Source organism: Protomyctophum bolini (assembly GCF_963924005.1).
Source record: "Protomyctophum bolini genome assembly, chromosome: 15".
In the NCBI taxonomy this organism is placed as follows: Eukaryota; Metazoa; Chordata; class Actinopteri; order Myctophiformes; family Myctophidae; genus Protomyctophum; species Protomyctophum bolini.
This window is the reverse complement of record NC_137876.1, coordinates 19,625,394-19,642,385: the sequence shown is the minus strand read 5'-3', so window position 1 is coordinate 19,642,385 and position 16,992 is coordinate 19,625,394. Positions and strand designations below refer to the sequence as shown.

At 44.1% G+C, this 16,992-nt stretch overlaps 1 protein-coding gene across 1 annotated transcript in view; it reads left to right on the top strand.

Annotated features, from left to right (window-relative positions):
- LOC308329987 (cysteine-rich motor neuron 1 protein-like) overlaps positions 1-16,992 on the top strand; it is a 171,929-nt gene that overhangs the window by 93,052 nt on the left and 61,885 nt on the right. Inside the window, exon 5 of the mRNA XM_080784573.1 lies at positions 8,342-8,466. Within this exon, the coding sequence (XP_080640699.1) occupies positions 8,342-8,466 (125 nt within the window). The remainder of the gene's footprint in view (positions 1-8,341; positions 8,467-16,992) is intronic.

Genomic DNA, 16,992 nt, shown 5'->3' with positions numbered 1-16,992 from the left:
CTAAACGCCCTGCCTCCTATTGTAACTTTTGATATTTTTGGAACAGTAAGCATGTTTGCATATTGCAAACGCACTGCTGTTCTATTTGGTTTGTAGGGATCAATGAGATCCTTGAGATATTGTGGTGCCTGACCATTGAGGGCTTTGTAAGTGAGAAGAAGAACTTTGAACTCTATTCTGTATTTGACCGGGAGCCAGTGTAGGGAGGCCAGTGAAGGAGTGATATGGTCTCTTCTTCTGGTACCTGTCAACACACGCGCCGCAGCATTTTGAACTAACTGTAGGCTTTTCAGAGACTTGCCTGGGCAGCCTGATAATAGCGAATTGCAGTAGTCCAGCCTTGAGGTGACGAAGGCGTGGACAAGTTTTTCTGCGTCATTTTTGGACAGGATGTGCCTGACCTTTGCAATATTTCGCAGGTGAAAGAAAGCATTCTTTGAGATTTGTTTGATATGAGATTTGAAAGACAAGTCTTGATCAAAGGTAACCCCCAGATTCCTCACAGTGGCCTTGGAGGCCAAAGTAATGCCATCTAGAGAAAAGTTCCCATCGACCAACTTGTCTCTCAGGGGCTTAGGGCCGATCACGATAACTTCCGTTTTGTTAGAGTTGAGGAGTAGGTAATTACCTGCCATCCAACTCTTTATGTCTTTAAGACATGCTTGAAGTTTGACTAGTTGGTCCGTTTCGTTCGGTTTCATCGATAGATATAGTTGAGTGTCGTCTGCGTAACAATGAAAATCTATGGAGTGTTCCCTGATGATGTTGCCCAGAGGGAGCATATATAAAGAGAAGAGTATTGGTCCAAGCACAGAGCCTTGTGGGACTCCGTATTTGACCTTTTCACGTGTAGAGGAGCCATTATTGACCTCTACAAACTGAAAACGATCAGACAGATAGGACTCGAACCATTTCAGTGCGGCACCCCTGATGCCAACCAGATGTTCCAGTCTCTGTAGCAGAATGTGGTGGTCAATAGTGTCGAATGCAGCACTAAGGTCCAGCAACACCAGTACGGAGAGGAGGTTATTATCTGCTGCAGTCAGGAGGTCATTTGTAACTCTCAGCAGGGCCGTCTCAGTGCTATGGTTAGCTCTGAAGCCCGACTGAAAGCCTTCTAATATATTGTTGTTTTGTAGAAAGTCACACAACTGTTTGGCGACCGCTTTCTCGAGAATTTTGGAGAGAAACGGAAGGTTCGATATAGGTCTATAGCTAGCTAGAATGCCTGCATCAAGAGTAGGCTTTTTGAGTAGAGGTTTGATTACCGCTACCTTGAAAGATTGTGGCACGTAGCCTGTCACCAAAGACATATTGATCATATTGAGTAGGCATGTACCAACCGGAGGCAGGACCTCTTTGAGTAGTCTAGTCGGAACTGGATCCAGGGTACATGTCGTTGATTTTGAAGAAGATATCATTGAAGTGAACTCAGAGAGCTCGATTGGAGAGAGACTATCCATATATATATTTGGGTCTGCGGCCACCTCTGAGACCACCATATTTGGTGGCAGTCCAGTGGGAGCCGAGAGTAGTTGTAGATCAATTTGATCTCTGATAGTTTCTATTTTGCCATTGAAGAACCTCATGAAATCGCTACTATTAGCCTGGATGGCTCTATAGAGCGTCGCAGTCCCGCCCCCTATACCAGGGCCCAGGAAATGATTCTCCGTTCATTTTCCCTCATAGACATTTCAAAAAGTATTTATTTAAAGACGCTTAGGCCGCGGACAAAGCCAACTCTTGTCGTGGCAAATCACGACACAATTTTTTGGGCCGAACAAATAAATAGAAAGAAGAAAAAAAACGGCAGGTTACAACACCTTTTTTGTTGTTTTTTTTCTTCTTTGTAATTATTCGTTTGGTCCCAAAATATTGTGTCTGTTGTCACGAGTTGTCAACGAGTTTAAATCAAATCTTTGCCATATTTTCAGATGGGGGTCGGTCAACAGTTTGTCTTTGTCCGCGGCGTAACCGTCTTTAAATAAATACCTTTTGAAATGTCTTATGGGGACAAAATGCATGGGGAATCATTTCCTGGGCCTGGCGTCGTCATGAAAGGGGGCGGGACTGCGACGCTCTATTGGACTTGCTGTTAACAACAAGTGGTAGCCGGAACGCTCTCCCCACAAAACACACTCCTCCCCCTTTTGTTAGGAGGTTGCGTCTAGGAATAAGGTTCAGTTTAGGCATAGTATTCCCTGCGACATGCTAGCGCCATGTCCACTTCTACATCTAGCTGCCTTATTATCAGCGGTGGAAAGTAACTAAGTGCTTTTACTTAAGTACTGCACTTAGTATTTGTACTTTACTTGAGTATTTCCAATTTCCAGTACTTTTACTTCTGCCCCACTACATCTCAGAGCCACAGTTTGTACTTTTACTTCACTACATTACAACTTGAAAACTTTAGTTACTATTTAGTTACTTTGGCGTTATTTTGATTTTGATTAGAAAACATACATTGACCACTTCAACCCTATACATTTCGGCCATTTGAAAATGGCTCACAATGATGCGTTGTAGATCAGCTATTTTCAAGGAAGATTTTTTTTTTTTTTTTAAACAGCCCAATTCACTTTTTAAAGTGTTTTACCATTTACACGGTGCTGCATATGTGCATCCAGGACTCATTTAACGAAACATCTACTAACATCAACTATATACCAGTACAGTGAAAACATACAGTCTATACCAGGTGTAGGCAACCTTAGGCACCAGTGCCAACATTGGCACAAAGGAGGGTGATCAGTGGCACACTGGCAAGTGTGTGAGAGAGTATTTTTGGTTTTAAATAAACTATTTTAAAAAATGCAGTCAAATAAATGAAGTCCCTCACATTAGTGTGTAAATTACATCCTGCATTCTACATTCATTAAAACTGAACTCTGCCCTGAGTCTAATGATCATTATAACAACGTCAAAGAAATTTTTTAAAAAGAAGGAAAAACTTTATATTTGTTGACAAGCAAAATATGTTGGAATTTTTCCTGTGGTGTCATTAAAATTAATTAATGTTGATATGGCACACTGACGATCTAGAAAATAAACACATGGCACTTCATTTAAAAAAGGTCGCAGACCTCTGGTCTATACCAGTGGTACTCAAATACAAATATTGAAGGTCCACAAATCTTTTTTTTTTTTTAATAAGACAAAGGCCGTTTCATTAAAGTCGGCCAATTGAAGCCAAGCTTATACAACTCTGATCCCATCCCGACCGACCAAACGTTAACACTACTGGGGTGTAAGCGCTTGACACTGGGTGGAGAGAAAAAATGGGTTGCACGATCGTGGGATAAGAACTTTAAATTAAAAACAATACTGGGTGCAGACAGAGTATGAAAATAACATTTTTCACTTGGACAAATATTGTGTGGTATTGTGTTTTGGCACAATAAAGGAACACTTTTCTTTTTAAGCCCAGACAAAAAAGGAACCCATTTAGGCCTGACGTAAAAATAAAAGTATTCTAAATCATGACAGTTTTCTATGTTTCTACATCAGTGGTGCTCAATATTTCATTTCAAGGACCCCAAAAATGATTGTAATTGGTCACCGACCCCCATCTGAAAATATGGCAAAGATTTGATTTAAAAACGGCTCTGAAAGAATATTTGCATACATACATTTTGCAGACCAGATCTGCTATTTTTCAATAGCTAAAGTTATATGGGCTAAGAAAGGAGGATAAATGGTACTGCTGTTCTCCAGCTAAAGTTGAATAAAAACAAGTACTGTACAAGTATTGTACAGTAACTGCTTAATAAGAGAAATGGCACCTTTTGTCTGCTACCACCAAGGTCGAACATAGAATGTCTAAGTACGGGCATACATCTACGGAAGAAAGTTAAAATACAGAGATAAGAGGTTTCTGCCCGACAGTATTATGAAAAGCAGTTTTGATTTCGTCGACTACCTTTTTCCACTGACGAAAACTAAATGAAAACTAAACCAGGATGACTAAAACTAAGACTAAATACACCGACAATTTCGGGACTAGTGGATGCAAAATACATTTCAGTCGACTGAATCAACCATAGATTTAAGTCGACTAAAGTCTCATGACTCATTTAGGTGACCTTCACACCAGGAAGTGTTACTGCGATTGAAACGGACCCTGCTGCACATTGTCGGAAAGTGAGCTTCTTTATCAGGTGTGAAGCCTCATTAGAAACCTAATGGGCATCAAAGAACCGCATTCTACTCAGCCAAAAAGAAACGCGGGGGGGGGGTTTCCCTTCGCTTCGAAACGCAGCAGAGTGCGGATCACTGCGGTTGCGAATGCAATCGCATTAAACATAATGGGAGTGAATGTACCAATGTGGGGTGCACGCGAGAAGGAAGGAGAAGGCATTGTTACGCAGCGGCACATAATGACGTCCCGTGGACACACGTTGTCTAATGAAGAGATAGAAGCCCTTATTGCAATATGGCCAGACCACCATATAGGCTTATGCTGAAGGTTATACACGCACCAACAATGCAGTGTACAGGATATATATATATATACATAATAGCAAGAGAATGGAGGCGATTTAGGTTCCATCGTTTGCACAATGTTGCAGGTTGCATGAAGTGTTTGCGCTCGTGGTACAGTGCATACCTGGACCGGGAATCCTGACTGGCGGCTTCTGCTGATCTGGAGTCAGATAAAAGTGGTATGTGTGTGTTTGTGTAGAGTAGGCTACTCCTAGTAACCTACCAGGTTTATTTAATGTAGGTAGACTTTAGTAGGCTAGCCGCTACTTTATAAATGTTTAAAACAAGTTAGTATAAAGTTGTAGAAGACATCCGCTATTGCGCACGCGCGCACGCATAATCATAGTCTTCAAAAAGACTACGACTTAAAACTAAAATCAAAATATTGCTGCCAAAAACAACACTTGTGAAAAGGTGGCCAACTCTGGAGTGAGTGTGTAAATATGTGACAAGATTTGACTGAGAGCCTGCCATCGCGCAAATTCTAGAGGAGAAAAACTTTGTAATTTTTTTTTTAATGACTTAATAGCACAGGCAGACACTTCACATACTAGAGCATGTCTGAAATAAGTGTCAGCATGTCTGAAATAAGTGCAGCCCCGTCTTTCCCTAGTGGGTCTGATCGAGGGTAGCTACTGGGACGTAAGTCGGGACTTGATCACCCCGGCTGGGTCACCTGAGTGAGGGGTATGATGTTTGATAGTCCCGGAACCCCGATGACCGTGGGATACATCACTGAGGATACGTCCCAGGTGCATCCAGGCAATGTATTTCCGTTCAGGTTCAGGTTCAGGTTCATTTATTTGTTTGTCCCCGAAGGGCGATTTGATTTACAGCAAAGAAAATATGAAATAAATGCTTAACCATGTTAGGTGTAGCTATAGGTGTAATATTAGAGACCACAGAAGTGAACCTTTCAAGCCTGTTTTCTGAACTCGCTGTTTCTCTGCAAGACATTAACTCTATAAGCCATATCTCCAAAACCGGTGGGTCAAACTGAACAACCAATATGTCAATTTTAAGCTATGATTCCCTGCTTTCACATGACATGAAAAAACTTGGTCACATGTAGTGATATATCATCAAAGTTGCCACACACACACCGGGTTCATCACTCCATCTATGCTGTGTATCAAACACAGCATCCTGCAGACAGTAGGCCATACGTTCTGTATATAGCATTTAGACCTGAGGACGCATACTGTATGTGTCACGTTTATATAGCTTTTAATTCGACCACTTTAACACATTATTTAAAACTTTAGCTGTCGCGCTACGAGCTTGTAGATCTGCTTTGTTTGTTTTTCTTCATTTTGGCAGGGATATGATTCTGCACATGAACAGCTACACCTCCACCATATTTATTCCTATCCTTCCTAAATAAACCGTATCCGTCCACGCCCAATTCTGAATCCTCAAAAGAGGAGTCAAGATGGGTTTCAGATATCGCCATAATGTGAATATATTATTTGACATCATTATATTGCATACATCTGGGATTTTATTTTCTTAAGCTACATAAATGTTTAAATGAGCCATAATAACAGGCCTTTGCCTGGTAAATTAAAAGTGGACGAACCCATGATAAAGTCCAGCATTCTCAATAAAGAAAACATTTACAAAGAGTGCGAAAACATCAAGCGAAAACTACATCAAGGTATTTAAAAATAAAACCTTTTGTCAGTCATTATAAAATTATAAAAACTACAATAAGGTACGAGAGAAAAGTAATGTCTTTGACTTTCAGTCATTGTGTGTGTGTGTGTGTGTGTGTGTGTGTGTGTGTGTGTGTGTGTAAATGTTCACATGGGCGGGTCATGCCTCTCACAGCAAGTCGTTCAAACATCGAATTTGTCCAGCTCACTGATGACATTTATGACAACAACTTTTTCCTCCTCTGGTGTCGCTCCATTCAGCTTGATGAGCACTTTGCAGCTAGTGGCTATGGTTCTTATCTGCTTAATTGAGTGGTGCAACCACTCCCTTACGGAGCTATGTGTGTGTGTGTGGGTGGGTGGCTGGGTATGAGCATGAAAACAGCGTGGTTGTTTTTCACCACCTGTGCGCAACCTAACACAAACACACACACACACACACACAAACACACATGCACATATTAACTGTATATATGATGATTTTGGGTGTGCCCGTACAGTACAGTGACAGTACAGTAGAGTGTATACAGTAGAGGGACAGGCACACGGTAACTCAGTCACTCAGTCATTTCATATATTTTTTATCCCACGATTTTGTAACCCATTTTTCACCCCTGTGTCAATCATCTAATGTGATCCTGGGCTCTATACACCCTCCACCAACCTAGTCCCCATATATGGGGAGAGCAACGGACTTGAACTCATGCTTCCTTCATGCCTGAGTGTCCAAGTTGCTCCTTTACACCTGACAGGGGGGGGGGGAGTTTCCCTGGTTGGACGTAGCGCGTGGAAGGAACACGTTATTCCAACCAGTTCCTTTCCCCTCCATCAGAAAATCGGTTGACAATTGAGCAAGTTATGGTTATTTAAAAGTACATGCCCCATAGTCACAATGTTAGAAAAGTACATGCCCCATAGACACAATGTTAGAAAAGTACATGCCCCATAGACACAATGTTATGTGGCCCCGAGGTAAGATGGCCGCCACGTAGCAGCGTCGCTCTCCATTGGCCAGAGCGTGGGTGAGACATCTAGCTTTCTTATATATCTGTGTCTGCAGCTAAAAATGTTGGGTGGAGCTTTGCATCTGCATGTGTCACTGGCTTCCATTGACAATGAAAGGTAGCCTGTAGCTTTGTATCTTCATGTGTCACTGGCTTCCATTGACAATGAAAGGTAGCCTGTAGCTTTGTATCTTCATGTGTCACTGGCTTCCATTGACAATGAAAGGTAGCCTGTAGCTTTGTATCTTCATGTGTCACTGGCTTCCATTGACAATGAAAGGTAGCCTGCAGCTTTGCATCTTCGCGTGAACGGAACAGAGTGACGGGGAGAGACGCAAAGAGGGACCACAGATCACTGATCTGAAGAAGCATTCATTTTTTTAGAATATCTGACACAATAATCTTTTCTGTGTGGAATGGCACCGCCCCGCCCCTCCCCCCCACCCCTCCCCCTCCAACGATGGTTGTCAACAGTGTGACTGATGTGGGCGTCGTGTCCTTATTTATGATCAATACCTTGTAGTTCATAATGAACTGTAATGAGCCACTGATCAATGGCATTTCCTACTGTCTCTGTTGATTAATTCTGGCACTCACTGATTGCCCACGCTGTGTGCGCGTGCGTGTGCGCGTGCGCGTGCCTCTACTCTTGTGTCATTATGCTTGGGAGCCAGATGTCCCTGCAAGAATGAACAATTAAACAGACGTATAGTGAGGACAACTTCACCGTTCCTCACGAGAGAAGCGGTGTTTTTTTTTTTATGGTCAGATTAAAGTTGCATGCGGAGAGGGAGATTTTTTTATTTATTCTGTGACATTTTCAAAAATAGCAGACCCACAAGCTCGTAGCGCGGCACTCGGCACCGCGCCACAAGCTTGTAGATCTGCTATTTTTCAACAGCTAAAGTATAACGTGATGCTTTAAAACACCAACAGGGGTTCCCGACCAGAATGAGTTAATGAAGTGGTTGCACCAACTTAAAAATGCTGTTTGTTCTCATGAGTGCATCATCGATTCGCACCGAACGGGAATTGTTGCGCGCCAATAAGGCTATAGCTGTGACCGCAAATAAAAACATGTATGAATGATGCATCGACCTTAACCTTAATTTAGACCCGAGGCCGTCATTCTAAAACATGTCTTCATTTTGTCTTGTGTGTGTGTGTGTGTGTCTTGTGTGTGTGTGCGCGTGCGTGCAGATGTGAGTGTCTTCCGTCCAGCCAGTGTGTGGTGCCGTCCTGCCCGACAGGCTCCTCCCTTCAGCCGGTCACCAAGGGCAGCGGAACGCCAGGAACCTGCTGTGACCAGCACACGTGTGTTAACGGTACGCACGCACACACACACACACGCGCGCGCGCGCGCGCGCACACGCACACACAAACATGGGCTTAGTCCATCGATGATGACATCGCAGCTCCATATAAATAGGGGTTTTTATCTTCTTCTTAAGAAAGTAATAGTAGTTTTCAGTAAAAGAAAAACATTGTCTCAATTTTTTTTTATTTTTTATTTATTTATTTTTTCAATGCAAACAAATGTGAATTTTCCTATTTGGAATAAGGTCCAAACCTTAAAAGGGTCCCCGGCAATATGCCTTAAACATTACCTCTATGAATAAAAATAAATAAAAACAACATCAATATTTTATTTCTTTCATGAATAGAGAATCTTTCAATCAATATAGGGACTGCTCCCATCGCAGGTCGATACAGTATATGTCCATATGGGGTCCAGCCGTGTGGAACGCATACCGGTATGCTAATAAAAACAACTTAATACTTCCTGAGAACAATATAAGCATCAAAGCAATATTTAAATACTTTTTTATTATCATGTGCATTCCATACATTCCCTGGGGCTGGACCACACATGGACTGGACATACTGTATGTCATATGACATCCTCAACCTGCGACAGGAGCAGTGCCTGTTGAGTGAAGGATAAACGGTGTACACTATACCCAACTTTATTTTATGAAAGAAATGCAAATATCTGAAAACGGAGAAGCCCCAACCGTTTCCAGACGACAGACATCGTCTTGCCTATTTTAAGCAACTAAATCCTCGTTCCTATATCGCTCCCCGTGGCAGACATGCTAACGCTGCTTTCAGGTTTTCTGTCTGCGCGGCAGTGGGAGGAGGAAGTAACTACGGTAGCCCGGCAGCCTGCAGGCGAGTGCGAGAGAGATTTAGCGTAAATGCCCACACGGCACACACACACAGCATACACACACGCACGCGCGCGCACACACACACACACACACACACGCACAAGCGCTTTATTGTCACAGAGCAGTCTGTACTGTAAGTTCTGTTTGCATTGCACGGTGCCTGCTGGTATAAAACTACAGGCATTCAAGCTTCAAGTGGATCAGCCGATCTCTTTATTTGATGTCAAGAGGCTCATGAATACATGAACACTGTCTGTGTTGCTCATGCTTTGAACATCGGTTATAGGTTGGACGTTTCATTGCTGAAACAGAAAGTCCAACACAGGAGGGTGGCGCGCACCAACCACACGTGCAAGCTGTTGTATACACAGTACACGCCACAGTGTGGTGTGAGTCCGTGTAAATGTTGACAGTAAACATGTCAGCCAGTGTCTGTCTGTCTGTCTGTACAAACAACCTCCGTTTATATTGATGCGTCACAGAGATGATCTACAAGCTCTTAGTGTGCGTCTGCAGCTTGGAGATCGGGCATTTTTTGGGGGCACGACAACTAAAGGGCCTTGCAAACGTGAAGCGAGGAACGCAGGCGTTGTTGCCTGGACCAACGACAGGTCTCCTACAGGTCTGGAGAGGAGAGGAGAGGAGAGGAGAGGAGAGGAGAGGAGAGGAGAGGAGAGGAGAGGAGAGGAGAGGAGAGGAGAGGAGAGGAGAGGAGAGGAAGGGACAGAAGCTGACACACACACTCTTTCTCTCTCTCTCTCTCTCTCTCTCTCTCTCTCTCTCTTTCTCTCTCTCTCTCTCTCTCCCCCCCTGATTGAAACTAAAGCAGATGAATTAGAATGTAAAATATATTGGAAGCAGTCAGTCAGGTAGACCACAGTAAAACCACTGCCCGCTGCTATCTGACAGCACAGCCAGGTTCACTCCACAATAATGAAAAGCCTTCATTGAGCCATTAATTCCCCCCCCCCCCCCAAAAAAAAAGGTTTTGATGGGAGAATGATTTCCCTTTGCCGCAGCATTAGCATAAAGAAGAATTTCTAAAACACTGGCGGGTGAAAACGACAGTGACGACAAACACCTGAGAGACTCACGTCACTGAACAAGAGAGAGAGAGAGAGAGACAGTGAGAGAGACTGAGAGAGAGATGCTTTTTGTGGCCGTGCCAGTCTTCCATGCATTTTTTTTTTATATAACCCATTTTTCACCCAGTGCCAATGTCCTAAGCTCTTGTAATCCTCTCTCTTTGCCAACCTCGGGAGAGCCCCGAACTCATCTCAGCTCAGCTTAGCGTAGATGACAGGACGTTGGCGCAGAGAGCACATGTCAACCATTGACTCAGCGGGGTAGAGTGACCGGACGGACAGCAACCGGAAGGTAGAACCCCGGGCTCCCCCAGAGTTACTGTCCAAGTGTCCGTGAGCGAGACTCTGAAACCCCAATTGCTCCCGATGTGCAGGCGCTATATAAATGCACCATTTACATGTCTAGAGAGAGAGAGACCGGTGCGTCAGTAATTGCTGGTCTACCAGTGAATACACTGAAAGAAAAAAAGGGAAACCACTCACTAGACCTGAGGACGATTCTACGACGTTTTCTAAATCCTGACAGTTTTCTTGAAAAATCCATGTTTCTATGTCAGTCGTTCTCATACATTTTCATGACCCCCAAAAAATATGTTGTTCCAGGGACCCCCCCTCCCCCAGAAGAGTTAGCTGGAACGAACCCATTTAGTACAGCCTATCTGGAATACGAGCTTATGTGGGGGGCCAATAAGGGCTTGTGGGGGGCCAATAAGGGCTTATGTGGGGGCAAATAAGGGCTTGTGTGGGGGCCAATAAGGGCTTATGTGGGGGCAAATAAGGGCTTGTGTGTGGGCCAATAAGGGCTTGTGTGGGGGGCCAATAGGTGCCATTGGCCCTTCAAGACGAACATTTGTCAAGTAATGATAAATTCCACTATCATAATGAATTATCTTTTAATCTGCCATCAGTCAGTTTTAGTTTCAGACTAATGAGAACATATTGCTTATTTTTACTGTCCAATGACATGAAATGGCACAAGGGGAGGACTCCACAAAAAGACCAACCCCAAAAATTGGCGCACGCACCCTTTTCTGGAGTTTGAGCCCCTGCCCCCCCAGTGCTCTCTGCACCTGTTCTGGTCACATATGTAGATTGTAGATAAGAGGTTTCTGACCGACAGAGGTGATAATCGCTACTTCTGAGCTCGTGGATCACCGTGAAAACCTGGAGGGTCCCCTAGCATAGGTCCCTGGGGGACTCCGGGTCACCTAAAGTAAGCAGCTAGGGGGGTTGAAGTGGTTTATAATTAAACAGTGATTATTATACAGTTGTTGTGGTGGAGTGCTGACATGCAGTCAGTACAATAAGCAGTGGGACGTTTAAACCGTAATTTATGCATTTATGGCTTTGGGATAATCTTTAGCGCCATGCAGGCCCACAGGGAGAGCTGGAGATAATGTCTGTCGTGGTGATTTATACTGCAATATACTGTTGGCTATAGAAACCTCCTATGTCCAAAACCTTTCCATTATATTACTATCATTTGTGACCGTTTCTGACCCAGGCTAATTCATTGCTTTTCATTTTGTCGTGTCATATGAAAGCAGAGACATTTTGGCTGTATTGGCTGTTCAGTTTGACCCACCAGGTTTAGAGAATAATGCGGCTTTTAGAGTAATGTCTTGCAGAAAACAGGAGTTGAGAAAACAGGCTTGAAAGGTTCACTTCTGTGGACTCTAACATTACACCTATAGCTACATGTTTAAGCATTTATTTCATATTCACTGTACATTTCAGACATGGTCTAGTATGCAAAGAGTCTGCTTGCGCTATTAACTCATTTAGGATTAAAGAAAATATATCAGTTTTTCTCCTTTCCAGTTAGTCTTGCCGCCATGACATGTCTCTGTATCAAAAAGATACAATACTTGATGATGGAGTATTAGAGCATTAGCTTTCCCACTGTCTCAGGAGGTAGAGTGGTCGTCGTGGAGTCAGAAGGGTCCCGGTTCGATCCCCGGCTCCTCCCGGCTATGTGTCGAAGACGTGTCCTTGATCAAGACCCTATAAGGGCTCCATTTCCGTCACCGCTGAACCCCTTATCCCTAAACTTCTTTGCCTTTTTTTTTTTTTTTTTACTATTTTGAAAAATATCTTTGAATAGTTCAACTAGCCTACATCTACATTGACACGTTGTAAGCTTGTAGACTGGCCATTTTAACAATTAAAAAATAGCAAAATAGTAAAAAAAAAAGGCAAAGAAGTTTAGGGATAAGCGGTTTAGAGATGACGAAAATGGAGTCCTATACCTCTTAACTGCTCCCGATAAGCAGGTTGGTGCCGTGCAAATGGTTTCCAAAAAATAAAAAAACATTTTTTTTTAAATATGGAGATCCAAGGTTTTTCGACTGGGCAGCGGCCACAACCTCTCCAGGGATATTATATTGCTCAAATATGAATCTTTACTGTCAGAGAGACACGGCAGAGAGAGAGACAGTATGAAGTCATAAAAACCACAATGTTTGAATCCAAATATACACAGTATGGGGTCCCCCGCTAGCTTCCAGCACACACGCCCACACGCACGCGCGCGCACGCACCCACCCACACACATACTCACGGGGAGAGCACACGCTATAGCTCACACAGACAAATCAAAGAACAACACGTCTTTGCAGTCGGTCTCATTTCTGTTGTGTATAACATGTATTATCACAGTGGCTCTCCAACGTTCTTTTAGCTTCAGTAGCTTACCTCCTTTTCCTGAATCTAAGTGCCCCTTTTAGCGCATTGTAACGGGGACAGACTCCTGCGCGTTACCGACAATAAGCCACTCCCGACCTACTTCTTCTTCTTAACAGGGTGTACTGTGGGCTTCAGAGTAAAAGCGGTCATGTTTTCCGGCACCCCAGAGCTCCTATTTTGAAGGAATGCCGGGACTGATTGTGTTAAAAGGATCCGTGGCTAATGAGTCAAACCATAGTTGGCATGCTGTGGGTGAATGATAACCCATATTTTGAAGAGTGAAAGAGCTGCAATCAGAGATATTTTAAACTGTTGCCATGGCTTTTCAATAAGTCCACGCTTGATGCGTGAAATAATTCACTAGTACAGACCACGCGTTCAATCGAACATCGTTTAACATGGTTCAGTGTTTATTTAGAAGAGAAGTGGAACATGAGAAGGAATGATAGAATGAGATGCGTTATGAATGATAAGGATGGGCATGATATGAGGGGACGGGGATACAATTTGCAATTACAATTTAGGCATTTAGCTCTTAATCCAGAGCGACTTACATTAAGCAAGAACAAAAAGCATGGCAATACATCACATACATAAAAAAGTAGTTATCATGAAACATGCGTAAGCTAAGAACGTAACAGTGGAATTATATAATGAAACTATACATATGTACATATACCATGCTATACATATGTACTCTGAAGTGCTATGACTACATACAATGCAATTCTAGTGCTGTCTAGTGTCTACATAACATGCTATTAGTCTGTATCAAATCTACAAAAAGGGATGACGATGATGGCACGGGAATAGAAGTTACGATATTGAGCGCTGGAGCCGAGTGGAGCGCTCATGTTCATGCAGCCTGAACTGAACTGAGACGAGCTGGAGTTGGAGTTGGAATGTTTTCAACGAGGGCGGCGCAAACGAGAGCTATTTTAAGCACGTGTGCAACTGTTTTAAAGTATTGGACGGTAACAACTAAAGTATATTTAAGGTTTATGTTGTACTGTTACTACAAAACAATCTTAAATAAAGGTATTTAAGGTCATTGAAGCTGGGCTGTTGCCCTGAGTCCAATACATTTATATGCCTATACTTCCAGGTCCAGGACTTGTCCCAGTTGGTTGTCCCCCATTCTCAATAGAAGTCTACAGTAGGAGAGCCTCCATTGGACTGAAGCCCCACGACGTGAACGCGTGAACTCTGTCTATATATCAAAGGCTCTTGGATATACCCTGAGTGTTTGGCCCGGGGGTCTGAGTAGTGAGGCGTCCTTTCCGGTCGTATGAGGACACGCCTCCAATCCGAGACCCCCCGTCTGGAACCTGAAACTTGAGAGCAAGTGTGGAGTACAGGAAATGGGAGGGAAGGAGGGGTACGAGATACGATGCACGAGTGGCAGCTGAAACGGACTGGCATATACAGGTACCCAGGTACTTCTAAATACCTAGAGGTACCTATGGGTGTCAGGACGGCAGAAAGGAAAGGAACCCCACCGTATATACCCTTCCCTCGATGGAGCGAGGGCGGAGATGGGGCGGAGAGCTAGCTTGACGGGTGCCATGGCGGTGAGGCCTCCGTGATATCGGTTACCATGGCTGCAGGTAAACGGTGGAGTTAACTTGTAGCTGTGGTGATTGGTGGTGAAGTTGATTGAGCTCCATACCTGAGGCAGGCCTCATGGGAATTGAATTGGCATGGAATGGGCGGCGGAGGTATAACCAGCGATCTTCCTCATGAACATAATGTTTGTACCAACTCCATTTGCTAGTATACTGCGATCGGCTGGGTATGTATGCATGTATGTCTGTGTTGTCCACCGGCCAATAAGGGTATACCACTATTCTTGTTCAAATTCTTTTTTTTAATATTTGTTGCTTAACCCTTCACGGATCAGCAGCTGGACGCAATATGTGTGGCAGCTTTTATCATTAACCAAAACGGAAAGTTCCAATTCTCCACTTTCTCTCACGTATCGAAGGCTATACCGCATTTGAGAGACACTGTATTTTAGTATTGAGCTTACACAGTGCAGAGTAAATACACACTACAGAGGGAGCTTACATACACACTGCAGAGGGAGCTTACATGCACACTACACAGAGGGAGCTTACATACACACTGCAGAGGGAGCTTACATACACACTACAGAGGGAGCTTACATGCACACTGCAGAGGGAGCTTACATGCACACTGCAGAGGGAGCTTACATGCACACTACACAGAGGGAGCTGACATACACACTGCAGAGGGAGCTTACATGCACACTACACAGAGGGAGCTTACATACACACTACAGAGGGAGCTTACATACACACTACAGAGGGAGCTTACATACACACTACAGAGGGAGCTTACATACACACAGAGGGAGCTTACATGCACACTACAGAGGGAGCGTACATGCACACTGCAGAGGGAGCTTACATACACACTACAGAGGGAGCTTACATGCACACTGCAGAGGGAGCTTACATACACACTACAGAGGGAGCTTACATACACACTACAGAGGGAGCTTACATACACACTACAGAGGGAGCTTACATACACACTACAGAGGGAGCTTACATGCACACTACACAGAGGGAGCTTACATGCACACTGCAGAGGGAGCTTACATACACACTGCAGAGGGAGCTTACATGCACACTGCAGAGGGAGCTTACATACACACTACAGAGGGAGCTTACATACACACTACAGAGGGAGCTTACATACACACTACAGAGGGAGCTTACATACACACTGCAGAGGGAGCCTATATACACACTACAGAGGGAGCTTACATACACACTACAGAGGGAGCTTACATGCACACTACACAGAGGGAGCTGACATACACACTGCAGAGGGAGCTTACATGCACACTACACAGAGGGAGCTTACATACACACTACAGAGGGAGCTTACATACACACTACAGAGGGAGCTTACATACACACTACAGAGGGAGCTTACATACACACAGAGGGAGCTTACATGCACACTACAGAGGGAGCGTACATGCACACTGCAGAGGGAGCTTACATACACACTACAGAGGGAGCTTACATGCACACTGCAGAGGGAGCTTACATACACACTGCAGAGGGAGCTTACATACACACTACAGAGGGAGCTTACATGCACACTACACAGAGGGAGCTTACATGCACACTGCAGAGGGAGCTTACATACACACTGCAGAGGGAGCTTACATGCACACTGCAGAGGGAGCTTACATACACACTACAGAGGGAGCTTACATACACACTACAGAGGGAGCTTACATACACACTACAGAGGGAGCTTACATACACACTGCAGAGGGAGCTTATATACACACTACAGAGGGAGCTTACATACACACTACAGAGGGAGCTTACGTACACACTGCAGAGGGAGCTTACATGCACACTACAGAGGGAGCTTACATACACACTACAGAGGGAGCTTACATGCACACTGCAGAGGGAGCTTACATGCACACTGCAGAGGGAGCTTACATACACACTACAGAGGGAGCTTACATGCACACTACAGAGGGAGCTTACATGCACACTGCAGAGGGAGCTTACATGCACACTGCAGAGGGAGCTTACATACACACTACAGAGGGAGCTTACAGTACATACACACTACAGAGGGAGCTTACATGCACACTACAGAGGGAGCTTACATACACACTACAGAGGGAGCTTACAGTACATACACACTGCAGAGGGAGCTTACATACACACTACAGAGGGAGCTTACATGCACACTGCAGAGGGAGCTTACATACACACTACAGAGGGAGCTTACATGCACACTACAGAGGGAGCCTACATGCACACTACACTACAGAGGGTAGGAGGGTGAAGACAGAGGGCTTACATAGTAAGTAAGTACATTTTATTTATAAAGTACCTTTCAAAACAAAGTT